This window comes from Balaenoptera ricei, chromosome 1, assembly GCF_028023285.1.
Source record: "Balaenoptera ricei isolate mBalRic1 chromosome 1, mBalRic1.hap2, whole genome shotgun sequence".
Lineage (NCBI taxonomy): Eukaryota > Metazoa > Chordata > Mammalia > Artiodactyla > Balaenopteridae > Balaenoptera > Balaenoptera ricei.
The window spans coordinates 103,374,163-103,395,827 of record NC_082639.1 but is presented as its reverse complement, the minus strand read 5'-3'; the positions used below and the strand labels follow the sequence as shown (position 1 = coordinate 103,395,827).

Here is a 21,665-nt window from a genome sequence, read left to right as displayed (position 1 = left end):
AAAATGGATAAGAAACTCATACAAATTAATAGCAAAAAAAAAAAAAAAAAAAAAAAAAATCCCCAAATAACTTAATATAAAAACGAGCAAAGGATCTGAAGGGACATTTCTCAAAGGAAGACATACAAATGACCAAAAATGTGGAAAAAGATGTTCATCACTAATCATCAGGGAAATGCAAATTGAAGCCACAAGATATCACCTCACATCTATTAGAATGGCAATTATCAAAAAGACAAAAGATAGCAAGTGTTGGTGAGGATGGAGAAGAAAAAGGAACCCTTGTACACTGTTAGTGTACAAGGAATGTCAATTGGTATGGGCATATAGAAAACAGTATGGAGGTTCCTCAAAAACTAAAAGTAGAACTATCATATAACCCAGCAATCCCACTTCCAGGTACATATGCAAAGGAAATGAAATCAGTATCTCAAAGAGATATCTGCACCCCTATGTTCATTATTCATAATAGCCAAGATATGAAAACAACCTAAGTGTACATCAAAGGATAAACGTATGAAGAAAATGTGGTATATATACACAATGGAATATTATTCAGCCATGAAAAAAAGGAAAAGCTTGCCATTTTCAAAAACATGGATCAACCTGGAGGACATTTTGCTATGTGAAATAAGCCAGACACAGAAAGACAAATATTGTGGAAACTAAAAATGAATACATAGAAGTGGAGAGTAGAATGGTGGTTACCAGGGGTTGGGGGAGTGGGGACAATGGGGAGATAATGGTCAAAGGGTACAAAGTTTCAGTTATGCGGGATGAATAAGTTCTGGAGATCTAATGTACAGCATGGTGACTACAGTTAGTAATACTGTGTGGTATTACTTGAAATTTGCTAAGAAAGATCTCAAGAATTCTCACCACATACACAACACAACCATGTGAGGTGATGGGTATGTTAGTGAACTTGATTGTAGTCATTTCACAGTGCATACAGATATCAAGACATCATATTGTATACCTTAAACGTATACAATTTTTACTGATCTAAATAAATAACATTTTAAAATAGTTTTACATTTTTAAAAATTGTTTTCAAAGAGAGGGAAAAGAAGCACATGTGATGTGTCTCCAAAGGACTCCCTGAGTATAATTTGGACACGTAATACCATCAGGACAATTTTTAATAGAATAGACTAACACTTATCCTAAAAAAAAAAGAAAGAAAAACTTCAGTGATCCATTATTGGATCATTGCTTTTAGCAGGGATATATATGGTTATAGACCTCCTCCTACCGGACCAAAGCCCATGTGGAGAGACCAGGAATCAAAATGGAGGCTTCCTGCTTGCTTTGGCGAAGGTGTCAATGGATCATGAAGAGTGACACCGTTCCAAGGAAAAGGGGTAAGGCGGAAGGAGCAGTGACTAAGACAAGGCTTCACATTGGAAATAGGCTACCTGAGGTGCAGGTGTCTGTGGGGAGAAGGCCTTGGAGAGATACACCTGTCTTCAAACGCCAGCTCCAGCACAGCGAGCTAAGGCAGAGCATTTAGCTGAGGCTCAGGGTCATGTTTCAAAAATGGGGACTTGACTAGTTGCCTCAGAGGGTGGTTGTTAGGACTAAATTCGATAATGTATTATAGATAAAGTGCTTACACAGAGCCTGGCAAGAATGGCAACAAAACTATTTCCATGCATGGCTGTGGAATCTACCTAACATTCAACAGATTTTATCCCACATAAAACCTCCCGTGGACAGAGCCCCCAATCTGTCCTTTCTTATTTATGCTTCCCAGGTGACAAAAACAAAATTTACTCAAACTTTCTAATGATATTTTTGATCCAACAAAAGATTAGAAAAAAACAAAAAGAGAAAACTCCCTGGCGGTCCAGTGGTTAGGACTCCGCGCTTTCACTGCCGAGGGCACGGATTCGATCCCTGGTCAGGGAACTAAGATCCCGCAAGCCACGTGGCGCAGCCAAAAAAAAGGAAAGAAAAAAGATATCCCCCAAATACCCACTACTAGCTGTTAATGAATTTCCCGAGAAGATAATTACCTGCTGGCTGGACCCTCAGAGTTGTTTGATCTGTCTGCTTTTTCGTGATGGAAGTCCAGGTTTCATCCGGATCCTGAATCCATTCAGTTGCCTCACAGAACAGCTGGCCCTGATCTGAGGGCCGGAGCCTCCCTATGGACAGCCTGAAGGTAGTGACCCCAAGCTTGTCGAGCCGCACGTCACCAGCTGCAAACCTCTCTGTATACAAGGGCCCAGGGAGCAACATAAAATCTTTGGAGAGGGAAATAATCTTGCTGGCTTGGCTTCTTTCTCCATCTTGCATCAGGTACCAGGTGACAGAGAGGTGAGTATGTTGAGCTGTGGCTTTGGATGACTCACAGGTAAGTTCCAATGGCTCACCTTCCTCCTTACTGAGAGTCTGGGAAGTCATGGCAGCAGAGAGGGTATCTGGAATGACTGGATGCAAAGGAATGATTGTAATTGACTGAATACCTGTCAGACTAGCCTCCTTAGATGAAGATGGTGCCCTGACCCAACATCTGTAAAGTACATACTTTGAGTTGGTTTTCCACCAGCCATATGCTTTCCCTATTGCCAACAGGAACATTGGCATCTATATACATACAGACTATGGAACTCGGCAAAGCTATTGGTTCACTGTTGTATTGACCCTGATTTTACATTTTTAGCACAGGCTGTAACCAGTTTAGCTATTCAGACACAGAGGTTTTAAATGGGAAAAGCACTGGGAGCTAGAAGACTATATTCTGATCCTATATTTGTTCCTATTTGACTCCATGAATTGGAGGAAGTTACTTCACTTCCTTGGGCCTTCACCTGCTCCTTTATAAAATAAAGTTCTGAAATAATCTGTTATAATTTATCATTCAGAGCCAAAATGCAACCCTTACCAAAGTTTTGAAAACCATCTTACTACCCTACCATTCTTTCCTTCCTCAAAGGTAATCACACAGCCTAAGTTTATGTGAAAGCAACACTTAGATTCAAAAATGAATGTTTATTGAGCATCTACTCAGAGCTAACCACTGTGCTAGAGAGTGAGGTAAATGTTCTCTTCTCATGGAGCTCAAGGTGAGGTCAGAGAGGGTCATGTAAGTAGCCAACTACCACATAAACTGGGTGAGTACTAACAACAGTAGTGTGAACAGAGCATCAAGAAAGAACAAAGATGGGAATACTGCCTGAGACAGAATGGGTTTCACAGAAGAGGTAATTCCTAAACTGGGTTCAGAAGTATATGTAGGAGTTTGCTAGGCTGAAAAGGGAGTAATAAGATATTCTAGGCAAAGGGACAAAAGGGTAATTTCAAATAATATGACCCTTGCCCCATAGGTAACTATGTTAGAGAATGGAAGTTTGAGAATAATTACTTCCAAGTTAATGACTTACTTCCTTTGGTATTATATTAATTATATATAAAGATATATTAAATATATTAATACTGGCTCTTCTATCAAGTTAATATTCTGCCTCTGAGAAGAGACATACCATGAGAACTCTCAAAGCTTTGTCTAATGCTGTGCTATTATCAACCTATGAATAGTTGTGGGCAAGGCCTAGGAAGACCACGTACTATCTAACTCATCATGACAAAGTCAATTGGGAAAACGCATTAAGAGTTTTAGGGAATATGAGATACCTATTTGTGACAAACTCCAAAATATCCAGAGGGGTATGTGGGCTCTTTTGCCAAAACAAACAGCACAATATAAAGTCATGTCACATTGCAAGGCATCGTGTTGATGGAGAATCTGGCTTCTCAGGGGCTGGCTAGAAGAGGAGGGCCCACAGCTTACCAATTAGATTCGTCTTTGCACTGTAACTCCCATAGTATTTTCCATCAGTGTTGGGTGTGTGACACTCGTACTCGCCAGAATCCTTCATCTGGAGCTTGGAGATGTGCAAAAAGACTGAGTTACCCTGGACCTTCTCCACGTAGATTTCCCTACTTTGCACCCGCCGTGCATACACTGCATAAGAGAAGGTGGCATCCTTGGTGCTGATGATCTGGATTTCTTGGGTCGGGGCTGTCGGCAGGTAAACAGACCACTGGAAATGCTGCTCAGAAGGTCCCCGGTGGCCAGTTACGTTGCAGCCGATGCTGATGGGGTAACCTTCAGCTCTGAACAGCGGTCCTTTCTGAACTGTTACTTCTCTCTGGCCAGTGCTGAGCTTAGCTTGCAAGCAGGAGAAAGAAAGGGGAATAAAAATAGATTAGTGCTCCAGTTCCCAATGTGTCACATTATGTAGCTCCCTGTATTACAATTCTAGAAAATGAGATCGTAGGTTATTAGCTATAATCAACTCAAATGTTCAATACCTTCTTCAGGATGAGGAACAGTGGAATGGCTTGATGAGTTAATTGTTCTTTTATGAGTTTAACTTCCATAGTAATCTCTAGTCTCTTAACAAAAAATGTTTAGCTTCATCAATGTAACATGACCACTTTCATAAAACATATCTGCTTATCTAAGTGCACCTGAAGTAAATACGATGTATAATAATTCACCTTTTACATTATTTTATGGGAAAATTCCTCAGTATACTTCCTCAAGCCTCCAATTCCTAGGTACCTGTCATCGAGCTTTTCTCACAGAAATGATTGCTGGAGAGGCAGAGATTATGGCACTGCTCCTGGTGCCATGCTTTTTCCTGCCGGTTGGTTGGAAATATCTGTAGCTCCCGGCCAGGTGTGATGCAAGACTAGCTAAAATTAGCATCTGAAGAAACAGCAGCACTTCCTTTCTATACCGCTGAGGGTTTTTCATTTTGTAATTTTTTAAAGAGCCACTACAGCTTTATTGAAAAGCTTCATAAAAGATGACTGTCAAGCCCAACAGGATCTGGGATCAGATTTAGTTTAGTTGTTCTCTTACCCAAAGTTTTCAGTTGGGACCACTATGGAATGTTTCCTGTTGGGACAAATCTCAAGTATTAGGTTTAAAGGAGAAAATCTTATTCAATGGTAACATTTCCTTTGACATACACATTTTCAAAATCAAGCCTTTTTTAGAAATTAAAAGGTATGTATTTATTTATTATGTTAATATCATAGCCTAGTTTATTTTGTGTAACAGAAAGAACAAAGAACAAATGACAGAGATGCCACAGGGTGAGCTAGATCTTTCCACTCGGGGCCTAGGGCCCAGTGGAAAGACATCAGAAGAGTCCAACAGGGAGCAATTGCTGGTATTACAGAATTAACAGAATAGAGTTCATAAGTAGGCATGGAAGAAGCAGAGCATCTGCTGAATTTTGTGAATCCACAAGGACAAAGAGTAAAGGAGACCAGAGTGAAAAAAAAGTGAGAGAGGGGAAAATGACATTACAGAGACCATGAGTATAGGCTGAGTACAGGAATTTTAGAATGAAGACAATTCTGATAGGAGGGGACCTGCAAAAAAATAGGGAGAAAGAGTAAGAGTCACCTGATACAGTCAACTAAAAATTGCATATGGATACAATCAATGCAAAACTGGAAAACAAACATCCAATCAATCAACCAATCACACAAATTTCCAGTAATCATTTAAAATATACTAATTTATTCATAAATCCCAGTTAATGTGATATATGTATATTATGCTCCTTTTGTAATAAGCACTTAGGAATAGAAGTTAGACCACATGAGAAAAAAATTTTAATTTTTTTTCAAAACATACAACTTTTTATTGAAGTATAGTTGATTTACAATGTTGTGTTAGTTTCGGGTGTACAGCAAAGTGATTCAGTTACACACATATATATATATCTATTCTTTTTCAGATCCTTTTCTATTATGGGTTATTACAATATATTGAATATAGTTCCCCATGCCATACAGTAGTAAAATTTTAAAATATTATTTACCAAAAAATTATACTACAAAGGCAATTTAAAACATTGTCAGCAATGCTAGCCAGTCTTAGACATACATCTTAGAGAAATGTGAGCACTGTACCAGGCTACACGTGAAAAAGTATCCACAGCAGCAGTGTTCATTACAGCCCCCAAACTAGAGACCATTCATATGTCCATCAACAGTAGAACAGGCAGACTGTGGTACGTTCATAAAATGAAATCTTACACAGCAATGAAAGTGAGTGAATTGCAACTGGTTGCAGAAATGTGGATCACTGTGTTTAATGAAAGATGCTGAACACTTCAGAATCTTTTTTACTATACTCTCTACAAAATTTAAAGAAAGGCAAAAAAACCACACTGTATTGTTTAGTGATGCAAACGTAATGGGTAAAACTATTAAAAAAAAGCGCTAGGAAGTAGGTATCACAAAAGTCAGGAAAGTGATTGTGTGTGTGTGTGTGTGTGTCTGGATGGGACGCGTGGCAAGGTGGGTGGGTGCTTCTAGGGTCCTAGCAATGTTCTATTTCTTGACCTGCATAATGGTTACATGGTTTTTACTTTTTATTTATTAGTTAAATTGCACATTTATGTCTTACTAACTTTTCTTACATGTTATATTTCAAGATAAAAATGTTTTTAAAAATATTATTTCTGAGGTACCACTAAGATGTTTATGTCAGGACGTGTTTCCACAATGTTATTTTTGGTGTCTAGGCAACACTTAACATTTTTTATGACTTTTCAGAGAGATGGTACCACATGTGAAACGTTTTATTTTGAAAACTAGCACTTCATTTTCTACTGCTTCGCCTACTAATTCAATAAATATTTGTTCAACCACTTATAGTGTTTCTGATGCTTCAAGGACTAAGATATGAAGATGAGTGTGGGATAGTCTCTGACTTCTTGATTTTACAGTTTAGTCAAGTAGGGTGGTAGTCATCTGTCCTGGAAAGAAATATGATAAAAGCGCTTTGAGGAATTTGAAGGAAGGAGAGATTACATTTTGGGGGAGGGAAATAGGTAAGGTATATGGAAGAGATAGTATTAAAAATGGACTTTGGAGAAGGTTATGACAATTCAAGTGGAGAGACAGGGCCTTTTAGGTGAAGGAGATTTCATGAAAAGACTGTATAAGTAGTAATCAAAAGAATTGTTCAGGAAATAGAGAGTAATCAGTTGCATTAGGGGGAGGGTTACATGAAGATTAATAGAAAGAGGTAAGAGTGGGTAGGAATTTTGAGTCCAAAGCATGAAGGGCTTGACTATCATGTTTAAAAGTTTGGACTTGATTGATTCGGCAATGGGGAACCCACTGAAAGTATTTGAAAGGTCTTAGTAAAATTAACCTGACGGTGTGTAGGATGATGGAGTTAGAAGTAGACATCAGGTAATGATAGTAGCCCAGGAGAGGAGTGATGAAGGCAATAGAAATGGAAAGAAAGTGGCTATAATTTAAGAGCCACTGTGGAGATAAGATCTATAGAGTTTTTCAGTATCTTAGATGCTTGGAGGTAGAAGGGGTAGATGGAGGGATGGAAGGCAGGAGGAAATCAAAGATGATACCAGGTTTTGTAAGGGTGACTGGGAGTAATGGCACTGTTAACAGGAATAAGGATATCAGGAAAAGGTACTCTTGTGTGTTCGAGGGTGAAGGAGAAGACAGGGCATTTAATTTTGGAAATACTAAATTAGAGTACCATGGAACAAACAGGAAGGAAATCCAGCAAACATTTAGAAATAATATTTAAATATATGTCTATATCTGTAGCTATAGCTATCTATCTATACTTTAAAATCTACTCAACCCTTTGAAAATATTTGTAATCCAGTCCTCTTAAGAACTCTGAGATATTCCCATATTTAGCATTGTCAAAGTTGTAAATGGTGCAGCCAGAACTGAACTTGGATTTACAAATGTCAAATTCCTGGCTGTGTCCATTGTTTCCTCACTGCTTCCTGTAAATGCTTGTTTGTGACTAGGGAGAGTTCTGGGCTGTAGATGCAGATTAGGTCAGCTACATGTAAGCACTGGGAAGTGTTAGAGAATGTAAGGAGAGGGCTGAAGAGAGATTATTAGAGGATCTCTCTATTTAGGGGATAGGATGAGGAACAAAACCTACAGAAGGAAGAATCAGGGAGGGAAGAATCAGGTGGGAGGGCAGCAAGGACACAGTAGCTTGAAAACCAAAGGAGCAAAACAGTCCAAGAAGAAAGAGCTTGTCCGCACTGCTGAATGCCGCTGAGAGGGTAAGGACTCTAAAGGCGGACGAAAGTCTTTTTAGTTTGATGATGAGGAGGTCAGTGGAAATCTTTGTAAAAGAGATTTCCATAGAGCAGCAGCAGAGTATTTCAAGGGTAAGAAGCAACTGCAAGAAGCATAAACTACAAGAAGCATCACGGAGAAGGGAAAGAGAAGAATAGGGTGGCAGTTAGAAAGAGTAGATGGATGGGGCAGAGCAGTGAGGGAGGATGGACACAGGTACCCCTGCATGTCTACGGGCAGAGGAGCTGTAGAGGGGAGACATGGATGAAGCCAGAGAGAGGACGATGAATGTCGTAAGGTGCTAGTAGAGGCATGAGGTCAAGAACATGATTGGGAGGGTACTCAGAAAAGCGAAAGAAACAGTGTGAAGGTTTAATAGGTATTGTGGAGGTAAAAAGGAATGACTGACAGAGGCCAATTCAAATGGCCATGCATGGGGAATCATACATACACTGAAGCATCTTATTATAAATCTGTTTTCTGTGGGATGTTGTACATATCTCTCCTCCTAAAGAGTGAAATACCTCAGAGGACTGACCCATTGCTTTCTCTTTTAATAGACAGAGGGTTAGGCACCTCTGCACAGCAGGTCAGATTCTTGTTGACTGATGGACACAGAGCTTGGCATTGACATACTGCATTGGAGTCACATTTTTGTAACACGAAGAATTTCCTAATGGTGTTGACTTTTTCCAAACACATTATTGGGATTGCCAAATTTTCTATTTCAGTATTATCTGAATGGAAGCTATTTGACCTATATAAAATGTGGCCAACACCTGGCCACCTTTGATACGCAAAAACAGCAACTTCAAATGCTTCCACCTTATACAAAACCTAGCTGGAGAACATCAAACACAACAAGCGACTTCTCTTTCTTTACCCATATAAAATCCCTTTTTGCTTGGAGGCTGAGAATGCTTCCATCCATAATTCAGTGGATTTTTTTTTTTTTCGTGAATACAGCCCCAGTAAGACAAACAGTAGCCCCTCCCCAGGACCCTCCCATGTTAATGACTTTTATTTGTAGGGCAGCTATTCAGGGTGAGGGGTGACAGACCAAGCAGACAAAGCTAAGTCCAAGAGCTCATTTACCCATGACCTTAACCTCATCTGGCCCCATATTCTAACAGGATTCATCAGTCTTTATATATTTATTTAAAAAATTAATTAGGACAAGGTATACATTTGCTAAACAATGCAATTGGTCAGTTGATCATCCATCATTTAATTAATTTCCTTCATTATTCCCTCTGTATTTGTAATGACAAATAGCAGGCTTCCAAAATTTTTTTTCAAGTTACTTCCTGATATATATGTTTTTCACATAAAAACTGTGGCTCTACACAAAATTTGTGCTTAGGAAGAGTTTAAATTTAGAAGAAATAAATATATAACCCAGTTTAGGTAATGGTTTAAATGGGGAATTGAAAGGCTTGAAGCTTCCCCTTTTTGAACCTTGGTTATTACTTCCTTTTCCCAGGACTTTCAGCTTACTCACTAGGGAAAAAAAAAAAAAAAAAAAAAAAAGACAAAGAGAGAATTTGCAGTTGTCTGACTTATTGCACAATGTAAGCCCAGTTTCCCCATACACAAGCCAAACACACGGTGCACAGACACAAAGCACAGACACTTGAGAATCACATTCAAGACACCTGAACAGGACATCAGCCAACAATCCCCAAAGGATTCCACCAGTGAACCTGGTCATTAACGTCTGCCAAGCCAGTCTAGTGGGCATTGATTACCCAGCAACTGGTCCCAGTAACTTCTCCTGCAGGCCACCTCTCACCCCAGCAGGCCCCATATCTGATCTTTACCTTACACTACCCAATGTCTTTTGAGACATGAACCCAATTCAACTCAAGCCAAGGTTTATTAAGCACCCCTTTGAGTTGAATGCTGCACCCTTTTCGTGTATTAGCCACAGCCTTGGTCACACTGATTCTAAGCTCTTCTAGTTCCCCTATTATCCAAGTCCCGTCACTAACTCCATCCAGTCTCTTTAAAGCAGAAGTTGTTAACTTGGGTCCACATGGGGGATGAAAAGGTTCATAAACTTGGGTGGGAAAAAACCCTACATCTTTATTTTCACTAATCTTAATGGAAATTTAGCATTTTCTTCAGTCATGAATGTAGACAACAAACCATAGATATTTTCACATCACACTACATCTATTGCAGATATCTTGAAATATTGTTCATACTCATTACGACTTTGAAGTTTGGTGGTTAATAGACCACCTCCAGATCTTATTATGTAATACATAAATAATGTAGCAAATAAATGACTACATCAAAATTTACTTTAAAATATTTCAATAACCTTATTTCAATATGACTGATTTTCCCTATAATCTTATACATTTTAATTCACACATTTAAAAATTATTCTGAGATGGGGTCTATGGGCTTCACCAGATGCTAGAGAACCCATAGCACTAAAAAGTACCTGCTACCTGCTCTGTCTGCTCTGAAACTATTTCATTCCTTCCCCAGTTCATCTGTTCACCCATCCACCCCCAAACTTCCCCCTTCGCCATCCTGTTCAACCATGTACAAATGCCCCTGGGCCGGCTGAGGTCCTTCCAGGTGCCCCTCAGCAGAGCCAAGTGAATCTTCCTGCCCCTTTCTCAGGCTCTTAGTAGTCAATTCCCACTTCATCTCACAGATGAAGTCCAGAACCTTCTTTCAGGTTAGCCTAAAACTCCTAAGTGCTCTCATGACACTTCCATCCGGCCACATCCCCAAGGCACATTTATCATCTAGACAAGTTCTAACATCAGGCATCACCTCTCAGTCTGAGGAGTTAAGCCTCTTCCTATCTCCAGGGATGAGTTAGCCCAAGAACATAAGGTGAAGGCAGGGCCAGCAAAATCGGCGGCTCTGGCCACACACACAAATGTAAAAACCAGTGGGATCAGATTCATGGGACTCAACCTAACATTGCACCTCCTGGAACTCAAGGATGTCTAGGTAGCCAAGCACATCATCAAAAGTCAAAAATGACTGCCAGCACCAGAGACGTGTGGCATTGTTTTTCCTGTAGAGACCAAACTGTCCCATTTTATCATCCAACAGTTTCCGTTTGACTAGCTCTTTGACAACAGTAACCTACAGAATTATGACACTTACTCAGAAAGAGAAAAAAAGATGCCACTCGTGGGAAGCGTGCCATTTGGACCAGTATAGACCTTTCCTGGTGGTGTCACTGAAGTTGCTCAGACGCTGAGTGACAAATGTTGCGCTCTCACTACAAAGATAAAGGGGAAGCAATAGTGTGGTTTCCAGCCCACTGAGAAACAGAGATGGCTTGCAAAGAGCAATACAGTTTGCTTTATATGGCTCTTTGCTAATCATTCAAATTTACCTACTTAGGAAGTTATCTTCATGGGTAGGTAAACATAGATAGATAAAATAAGAAAAGATGGGCCTCCTCCTGGTTAAATACATATCATTAGGTAATGATAAGGGAATTTAAGTAAACAGAATAAATAAAGAATCAAGCAGCAATTTTCTCTTCTTAGCCCTTACCTCGCCTCCCATCTTGGCAGAGGAAAGGACTGAGAAACGAGAGAAGCGCCCCTAGAAGACATGAACCTGGGGAGACATGCGGTGACGGTGACGATAACACACTCTAGGTGGGTGTGTCTGGGTCTGCACAGACTGTATTTTTAATAGTTGATCTTAGAACAGTAAATTAACCTTTTCTAACCCTCATCAACAAAATGGAGATACTAACAGTATGTGCCCCATAAGATTGCCGTGAGAATTGAATGAACTAATTCACTGAAAGCACTTAGAACAACATCTAGTATATAGAAAGTGATCAATGCATATCAGCGACATTTAAGGGAAACTTCATCTGCCCAGTGTGGGCCTGGGCACCAAGGATGGCGGGGGAGTGACTTCACGGACTAGGATTAAGTTAGCCTGGCGCTGAACCCAGGCCAACTTAATCCTAGTCTGCGAAGACAAGACCATACACGGGACGAGCTTACTGAGGACGTTAGTTCCCCAGGCCGAGCCTCCATTTAGATGGGTCAGTAACAGCCTAGTCTGCTTCAGGCCACAGTTACAGCAGATCCCTGTTCCATCCACCTATCCAACAATTTTTTTAATCTTCTGGGTGCTATTTTAAGTGCTGCACATACGAAGCCTTTGTTCTCAGGAAACTTCCGTTTACTCAGATAACCACAAGGTAATTTTGCAAGCACAACAATCAATGGGGCACCTAAAGGGAGCGGGGGGGGGAAGTGAGTGGGTGGGAGGGAGGGTCAAGATCGGCTGGGCCACATGAGACAACCAGGGAGGAAGGGGGGCCGAGGGGCAGTTGGGGAGAAACAGTCCAGCATGGATAATGACACACCAGCTGTGCCCTCCTTTTGGAGTAAAGTTTGAGGCTGGTGTGAAGGGAGAAGAAGGTGCATTCAGAAAAGGCTGGTTTTCCTTAGGTTCTTGGAGATCTGGTATGATTCTAATAGGCAGAGAAGAGAGAAGAAAGGACATTCCACTAGGGAGAAATGAAATGTATAAAGGTACCGAGGCAGGGATGTACAGGCTGTATTTAGGGAACAATTAAAGGGCAGTTTACCTAGAATGGCAATTTCAAACTACCTCTCCAAGCCATTAACCATAATATCAGTGGGGCTTGATGTACAAGAATTTTTTCACCATTGCAGTTGGAGAAGACATGGGTCACCCCCCAGGCACCAAAATTTACTGTATCGGTTAGGTATTGCTGTATAACAAATAGAAAACTTTGGTGGCATACAACAGTAAAGATTTATTTTTGTTCACAAGCCTATGGGGTCAGCTGATGGGAGCTGGATGGTCTAGGATGGCCTTAGCTTGGATCCCTCTCACAGCCCTCGAATAGGCTAGCCTGGGCACATTTTCACAGTGATGTCAGGGGTCCAAAAGGACTAGGGGAAACACATCAGTACTTTTTAAAGCTTCTACTTGCATCATGATTGCATGCCTTCTACAAGCATCCCTCAGATCAAAGCAAGACACATGGCGAAGTCCAAAAGCAAGAGATGGGTTAATGGACTCCATCTCTTTAGTGAAGGGAACGGCGAAGTGTCAAGGCAAAAAGAGAGGTAGAGAACGGGGGCCATCAATGCAATCAATCTGCTACGTGCACGGAAAAGAGAATTATTTTAGAAATAAGCATTGACCACAGAGACAATCATTGGCAATAAAACAGAGGACGCTGTATTCCTGAAATACATACAACTAAGTAAATGCTATGCAAGTTCTCATTCTTGGCTGTTGCCAATTTTTTTTTCTTTCTATTTTAGTGGCTCCATTTCTGCCAGAATTTAACATTGACAGGGTGATGTCGCTTCTTTTCTGGAGGGAAAATAAAGAAGCTTTCTGTTATCAAGGGGAAAAGAAAAAAGAAGAAGAAAGGAAAAAAATAGAGCCAGTGAGAGAGACAGTTATTCTATTACCTTGGGAACCACTGCAGTGCATTGCAATTTTATCAGTTGAAAGGAATGTAAAAATAGAGTTCCTGATTCAGATGGAGGGAGAAGGCCAGTGCTGGACAAAGCAACACAAGGATGTACTAAAGAAAAAAATCCTTTCTTAAGTTCCTAGAAGATTAATGAAAAGTGATGTATTTTTTTCAGGTTTGACATGCTCAAATATTAATTCCATAAAATTATAGAAATTGCAAGTATCGTGGATTCCTAGCCTAAGCATTCAGGCCCAAGAAATATTTAAACAGGTACCTTTTACATGTCAGGTTCTGTGCAAGGCATTTTCACATATGCACTGTTATAGAATAACTCACATCACTATGTGATAGGTATTATTAATACCATTTTACAGATGAGAAAACTGAGGCTCAGAGGAATCAACTAACCTAGCCAAGATTGTATGGCTAGGAAATGGGTGCATTCTATGGCTGCTTTCTTACTTGTGGCTCAGTGCTCTTTCTATTAGCTTGCCATTTGCAAGCTTTCAGAAGGCAGAATATGTAGGACAATGAGTGACTGGAGGACGGAAAAGAAAACCCCGAAGGGGTCAGCAGGAAGCTGATCAGGATTTTGCTCCTTTTCCTACCTGAGCTCCTATAATTCAGGTCAAAGTGATCGCTACCCCACAGGTGTGGGACTTGCCAAGGTATAAGGAAGCCCTGGGGCTAAGCCTCGTTTCTCTGTGTATGGAACACCAAGCAGTGACACCACAGGAAGGGATCACAGTGAGCTCAGTCAATCCCTCATAGAACAGTGGAGGAAACGGCAGCCTCAAGTGGGCCTGGTTACAACTTGGCCCACCAAGTTGTACTTCCCACCAGCCTGGCTGCACCAGGAGCTGACAGTTAGTTAACCAAGGCTAATAAGAGCTTTTCCAGGTGTGTGGTAACTCCTCCTGTCTGTGGGGAAAAGCCTGAACTAGATTCCTGTGGGCAGAGGCAAAGGCCAGGGCATGGGAAGAGGGGTGCAGGAGGAGATGGGGACTAGAGGATGGCGGCAGCAGAGAAAGAGCAACACATGGGATTCCCGGGCCATTTGCTGTTTCCAAATACTCCCTTGGGAAGAGCTACTTCTTAAATTCCCTGTTAGGGAGTAGCTGACAACGAACTCTGATTTTGAAAAAAGGAAGGGAGGACTCAGAATAGGCCCCAAAGAAAAGAAGAAAGGAGAAGGAATAGGAAGTTCACTTACCTGGGCTTTGGGTACGGGCGAACCCCTGAGATAGTTGCCCTTTCATGGCTTCCTTGGCCCATAAAGCAGCTCAGGTGCCTCCTACCCTATTAAATAGCCACATTTTCACCCTAGTTTCAAACCGTCTCCTCTTCCTTCCCCTCTTCAGATGTGTGAGTTTCCCGGTGTTCTGTATTCTGCTTGATTTCCTAACTTGCTGGCACTTCAGCCCACCACGATCTGGGCTTGGCTCCACCCAAACATCCAAGGTCACGGCGGTGGACACTGCTCAGCTCTCCCTTGACTTGGTCCTTCTGTGGCACACGGGTATGACCGACCATTGGCAGATCTGCTTGGAATTCTTTCCTACCATCTCTGATAGCACGCTCTGGCTGGGATTTTCTCTCTCCCCTTTGGAAGTTCCTTCTTAGTCGTCTTCTCGATGGACCCCTTCTCCAGGCTTCCGTCATCAGCCCTTTGCCTCTCACGCTGCGTCTGCCTCTCATGCCCCACCTGTATAAGGACAATCACAAATCTGTCTCCACCCCCAACTTCTCCCTTAAGCTCCAGGCCAATTATCTAGCTGTGTCGAACATTTCCACTTGAAGGTCCTGCAGGAAACTCAAACTTGCATCCAAAGCTGAAATCATTGTTTTCTTTTTCACTGGTATTGTCCATTGTGGTTGACTGCACCAGCGTCCACCCAGAACCATGGCTGGCCTCCACACTCCACATCTAGTTATAAAGTCCTACCAGTTTTCCCTAAAATCCTTAATGAATTCATTCTACCTGCTGCTGTTGCAATTGAGAGCTGCGATTTTTCACCTGGATTAACGCAGTTCATCTTCTAACCTTGTCTGCACCCCGGCCCCTTCCACCAGAGTAACCTAAAATGCAAACAGAGCCATGCACTGTCCTGATTAAAGGGTTTCAATGGCTCCCCCAAAGTTCTAGACGATCAAGTCCAAACTCCTTGACTTGACCTTTACGAGCTGACCCTTGAGAACTCTCTCCTACCACCTCACCCTTCAGACACAGAACCTCTGTATTTCTCTGAACGTATCTTACCATCCTCTCTGTTTAACTTTGTATATGCTATCCCCTCTGCTTAGAGACCCCTCTACCTGGTATATGCCTATTCATTAAAAAAATTTAAAATCTAGGTTTGCATCTCCTACGCAAAACCTTTCTTGACACCTTAGAAAGTTCACCATTCCCTCCTCTATCTCTGTCAGTGAACTCCTATAATTTTACTTACTATACGTAATAAAATGAATTATTTACATGCCTCCCTCTCCTGCAAGACCATGAATTTCCTAAGGGCAGGGGCCAGTTCTTACTCATCTTTCTATCTCTTCAAAAAATACTGAATGGCTAAAATAGTCAGGCACTGTAGCTGGTATAGTGATTTAGAACATGTACAGACTTTGAAGTCAGAAAGACCTGCATTCAAATCTTGAGCAAATTAGTTTCTTTAAGTCTCAATTTCCTCATCTATAAGAATAGGGACAGTAACAGTAGAAACTCATAATTAGAGCTGTTAGTTGATCAATTAACAGAAAAGTCAGGTAAAGACAGGAATCATAAAAAGACACTTATATTTCTTAACAATTTTATTTTCACCTCAATCATATACATATATATTTGTTCACCTATCTCTTAACACAGGCCCAGGGCTTTCCTTTGAGTATAGGTCTGTTGTCTGGAGTCTCCTCACCTTATTGCATAAACCAAACCTATGTCTTCTGCTACAACTTTCAGGTTTGTTTTATTTTTTATTTTATTTTTTAAAGCCTTTATTGAATTTGTTACGATTTTGCTTCTGTCTACGTGTATTTATAGTTGCTGAATGCAAATTGTGGTGTGTGCTTCGGTGAATGGAATTTCAGGCTCTCCCTGTGCACAGCCAGTGGGCGAAGGTCACCTTAAATGACTCTTTCTTCCCATTTGTCTGTTGATCCCCAAACCAGTTGCTTTTTTCCAGTTGCTTCCCGGGTGCCTGTACATAGTTTGTCTTTGTACCAGAGCACTCTCCTGTGTTCTACTTTAACACACAACGGCTGTATGAGGAAGACAGTGTAAACAGAATACAAATGAAACTGGATTTCTATGGCCTAGGTTTTGTACATACAGAAACTGCATGGTATTTAAATTATTGTTTGTCTCCAATGATGTATGCAGTTTCTTTAAAAACAAACCCAAAAAAAAGTCTTTAAAAAAAAAACATTGCTTCTGTTTTGTTTTGGTTTTTCTGCCGTGAGGCATGTGGGATCTTAGCTCCCCGACCAGGGATTGAACCCACACCCCCTGCATTGGAAGGTGAAGTCTTAACTACTTGACTGCCAGGGAAGTCCCCCAACTTTCAGGTCTGATTTCTTTAAAATGGAGTAAGAATTTTAAAAACACTTGTGAAGCCAGTGGAGTACAGATCCTCCCATGTTTTTATGATTTGTCTCCCATCAATCTTTTATAGTTGTTTTGCCTAGACCTAAACTGATAGCATTTAAAAAAAAAAAAGAAAGCAATTTGCCTCTATCTAGTCTTTCCAGAGAATTCATCTTATTGTATCAACACCTCTTTCTTTGGCACTCATATTTCATTGGTTTACATATTATTCAATGAAATGATGTAATCATAGTAACCAGTGCTGGTGGCACAAATAGGCTGGAGAATAAACAGAACAGAGAGGACTCAGATGAGAATCATCCCCCCCGCCCCCCAACCCCAGTGGAGCTGAGCCACCCAGGTGTATAAGCCCCAAGCAGTGAGTATATTAATCATGTCATTTTATTTCTGGTTTTTGATGCTTGGACACCTAGGACCTTGCTGATCCTGGAGAGACTGCCCCTCCCACGGCTGGCCAGTTCCTAGAGAAAGGAAATCATTCCGATTTGCCTGTAAGCACACCTTCCACGCGCAAACCAACCAATCTGGAGTCCACACACCCTCCACCTCCTCCATCAGGCTCTCACGCTCAGGACTGCTGTTTCCTGTTCTGATCACCCCAAGGCCAGGAACCAGATGTGTTGGCGGGGTGCGGGAGAGGGGGATAGCTGGTGTATTAAATTAAGAATATGCGGATTACGACCTGCTGAACGAGGAGGCACCAGCCACCCACATGGGGTCAGCCAGTGGCTCCCTCGGCATCTGAACTCCCACCCCGAGGAAGTGAAACCCCCGGGTCATTTTGATCGAAGGCGCAATTGCAATACACTCACACAAAGTCAAGTCACAAGACTTGTTACTGACAGATCCCAGAAACCAGGGTCGGGGGTGCCAGTGAGCAGGGGGAAGGGCAGTGCTCCGACGTCCCAGGTGTCCAGCAAGCAGGAGATAAACAGCAGGGTAACAAGCACCTATTACTTATAAGATGGTTGGGGCAGAGGCTGCAGGCTCAACTCAAAGTGGTTATTTTAAAAGGTGCTCCAGGAAAAGCAAAGTGGGAACTTGGGGTGGGAATCCTAAGCTCAGGTCCTTATCTAAATGTCCAGGCTCTGGCTGTGAGCAGGGCTATTACACTGTAAAATCCTAGGCAGCAACTCAAAATAGCTGTTTTCTCATCACACCAGATAACTAGGGATACTCCCTATGCCCCAGAAGCTGCTGAAATTATCCAAACTAGTCAATCCTAAGCCTGCTTACCCTGACTTGCCCGTTCCTTCCTGTGAAAACCCCAACAAAGGCTATTGCCCATGCTTCTCCCTTGCTCCCTCTGCTGCCTGAGGGACCCTGGTGCTTTCCCGTGTGGCCCCCTTTCGTGTGGCATGACCCTCCCTCTTGGAATCTGTGAGTGTAACAAACTGTCTTTTCAATGGCAGTCGTCTCCCGATCCGCTGGCCCTGCCTCACCTAAATAATAATAAAACCTGTATTTTAAAGCAGTGTGCTACACACACTGGTCTGTGGGTAAGAGGACATGGAGTGGCTGTTACTTGGAAGATCTAGTTACATGAAGAGCAGGTAAGAAGTCTTCCGCTGTAGTCACCCCAGGGTGACCTGAGGCACTTGCCCAGGTGTACGGCACATCTAAGCATCCTAGTGTTGGTTAGCTATTGTCACAGTGGTGAGGGGTCCCTGCCCTCGGGCCACTTTCAGACAACCAGAGCAGCTGTCAGGGGTTCCTCTCCTAGCCTAGAGGGGCAGAAAAGGCTCCCTGGGACCTGAAGGAGAAGTAGGAGTTGGAACAGGTGGAAAGAGGTTTCTAGAACGAGCAAACAGCAGGTTGCGAAGGCCTCTAGGAAAGGACATAAGTGGCAGGTTTTCTGTGCTTAGCACAAGGCCTAGGCCACAGGAGGTGTGCAAGCAAATTTTTGTTTTACTTTTAATATAAACTGAGGCAGGAACAGGCTGAGCAATAGGTATGGGACTGCTGAAGACCAGCTCCGACTGTGTCAGCATTGTGATGTGAACAGTCTTCCGTCTTCATGCAGAAGTGTGCAGCGTCGGGCTACTCTCCCGGCAGGACGTTAACTGTGCATTTATAAACCGCCAGTCCCTTCCATAGGCCCGGATCAGGGCCAAGTTTAGTAACCGGGACACAGACCCAGCCCCTGAAGACCTCACAAGTGAGGTGGTCCCTGCCCAGGACACACATGGGGAAGCCCAGCCGAGGCTGAGCGGCTGCTCCAGGGGCCAGCAGGGAGGTGGGGCTCCCAGCACTTCCTGCTGTGCAGGTCCCTGAAGCCAGTGGCCTGGGGGAAAGCATTGTTTTTATATAATACAGGGACGAGCACCTTCTGGATTAGTTTGGCTCCAGACTGGGTCATGAGTCAGAAAAGCCGTTCCGTCCCAGGCACAACATGGTCACAGAACTTGGGTGTGTTTCCTCATCCGCAGAGAGGAACAACCTCTAACTTCTCTCTTTCCTGACAGGAGTCCTGTAAGGTCATGGGAATTCACGGAAAGACCAAGAGACCATCCATCAGCAACAGGATCCTGGCCCTCACCTTTCCACTCAGTGGGAATCTCAATATTGATCCTGTTAAATCCATTTCTTCTTTGATCTTTGGTGAAAATCTACAATGCTTTCATAGGATCCCAAGAGATCAGAAGGTGCCTGAGTTGCAACCGGAATTCAGTCACAGCCCCTCATGCGGAGGAGATAAAAGGGCCTCAGAGATCAAGTGCCTCACACAACTTCAATTTAAATTAAACTTCCTTTAATGAAATTAAAAAAACAAATGGTGCATTGCATAATATTTTGTGGTCACAGTATAAAACAATACAATTAGTTCATATAACATTGGATATGGACAAAAATACACAGGACCCTTTCTTTGTCTACGTAAAATTCAGCAGATCCATATGTGCCACGCTAAAAAAGAAAGAAAGTCAACTTTTTTCTCCTAGTGATCTGCACACAATATTTATCACTGAGAATTTGGTCAAACAGCGGAGGAGAACTTACCCAAATCCCAGTTCCCTTCTTCCTCTGTTGTCATCGGTGAAGCTAAAAAAAGTTTCTGAAAGTAGCAAGTTGTGTAGTATTGCTTATTATTCCTGCTAGAGAGGCTCAGTCTTTGGCTCACAGATGTCAGTGACAAAATCATGGCTGCAGGCAGTCTGCAAAGCAAGAAGCAAGAGCCACCAGGGAAAACAGGCAAGGGTCTGGGCAGGAGGGGCCACCTTTACGAGGATCTTAGGGAAAGCCACGTGGATAGGAGGGGAGAAAACACACAAATAAATACATTTCTAAATTCAGATTTAAATCCAGTTGGTGAGTCAGAGTTCCACCGTCCCATGAAAAACCTGAAAAGTTGTTAAAAAGTCAGAGCTTGGATTTTCTTTTTTTTAAAAAAAGTGAAAAGCGTATGTAAACATTATAAAGTAAACAATTGAAAGTAATTTTGAGGCTTCTATCGGAACATAGCTTAGGCTCTTTCTGGGGATATCTTTATGATTAGAAAAAAAAAAAGCCAAACTTTTGATCGCTTCTTTGTGTTAAGCAGTGCAATTTCACCTGTGTGAATCGTGGCTGGGTCCTTCCATTCATACTAGTGTTTCTGGAGGGAACCTCTTCCAGAAGAACACTTAGTGGGGGCCCTATTTGGTACAACAAAAGAGTACATCTCACACTTTGAACAGGACACACATTCCAGCCAAGTTTATGCCCCTGGAAGGAAGGAGGCCCTTGGTACAATGCCCTGGGATTTCTCCCCACTTTGTACCAGCCCAGTGGACAGAGGGTGGGGCTAGAGGGGCGGGCAGTCAATGCCTTAACAGCCCCAGCCTTGAACTGCAACGGCAGTTTGAAAGGAAAAGGTACAGTGTATGAGCACGTGTCACCTTTCCTGCCACTGAGTGTCTGCTGTGACCCATCCATGGTTTTACATACACCTGGGGCCACCTGGTCACGTCCAAAGCCAAGTACCCCCCTTTCCTCCTACCACGGGCCTGTACTACCACAATCCTGAATCTTCTTTTAGGAGGCATGATAACTGCAAGGGTTCAAAGGGCACTGGCTGTTCCTAACACAGCACCTGTTTCTATTTCCTGTTTGCACAATCACCTGTGACCACCTCCTCTGGAGCGGCCCAGTTAGGAAATGGCATGCAGGAAACACCCAAATCTAGTGCTATCAAGGCCTCCTTCCCTTCCTCTAGTCATCCGTGCTCTGGTGGGGCGGACCTGCTGCCCGTCTTCCCGCCACAGATGCTAGGCCTGGGATTCATTTGTGCTGCTACCATTAGTGCAAAATCTAGTTTCTATCACGTGAGTGGTCCCCTCTGTGGGCGAAACCAAAAGGAAAAAATTCGGTGGAAACTTGCCTCCTGGGGGTGATTTGCTGATAAGTGCAGAACGAATCGTGGGTGACAGAGGGAGGGAAGTGGAGGGGAAGATGGTGGGCCCGAGGAGTCGGCTGTCTGGCCCATTGTGACAAAGAGCCGCACATGAATGGCCA

At 42.5% G+C, this 21,665-nt stretch overlaps 1 protein-coding gene across 1 annotated transcript in view; it reads right to left on the bottom strand.

The window, feature by feature from the left end:
- CD101 (CD101 molecule) overlaps positions 1-11,287 on the bottom strand; it is a 33,424-nt gene extending 22,137 nt beyond the window's left edge. The window contains exons 1-3 of the mRNA XM_059919201.1: positions 11,245-11,287; positions 3,797-4,177; positions 2,019-2,435 (exon numbers count right to left, since the gene is read on the bottom strand). Of these exons, the coding sequence (XP_059775184.1) occupies positions 2,019-2,435; positions 3,797-4,177; positions 11,245-11,287 (841 nt within the window). The remainder of the gene's footprint in view (positions 1-2,018; positions 2,436-3,796; positions 4,178-11,244) is intronic.
- Between the last annotated feature and the right edge of the window lie 10,378 nt (positions 11,288-21,665).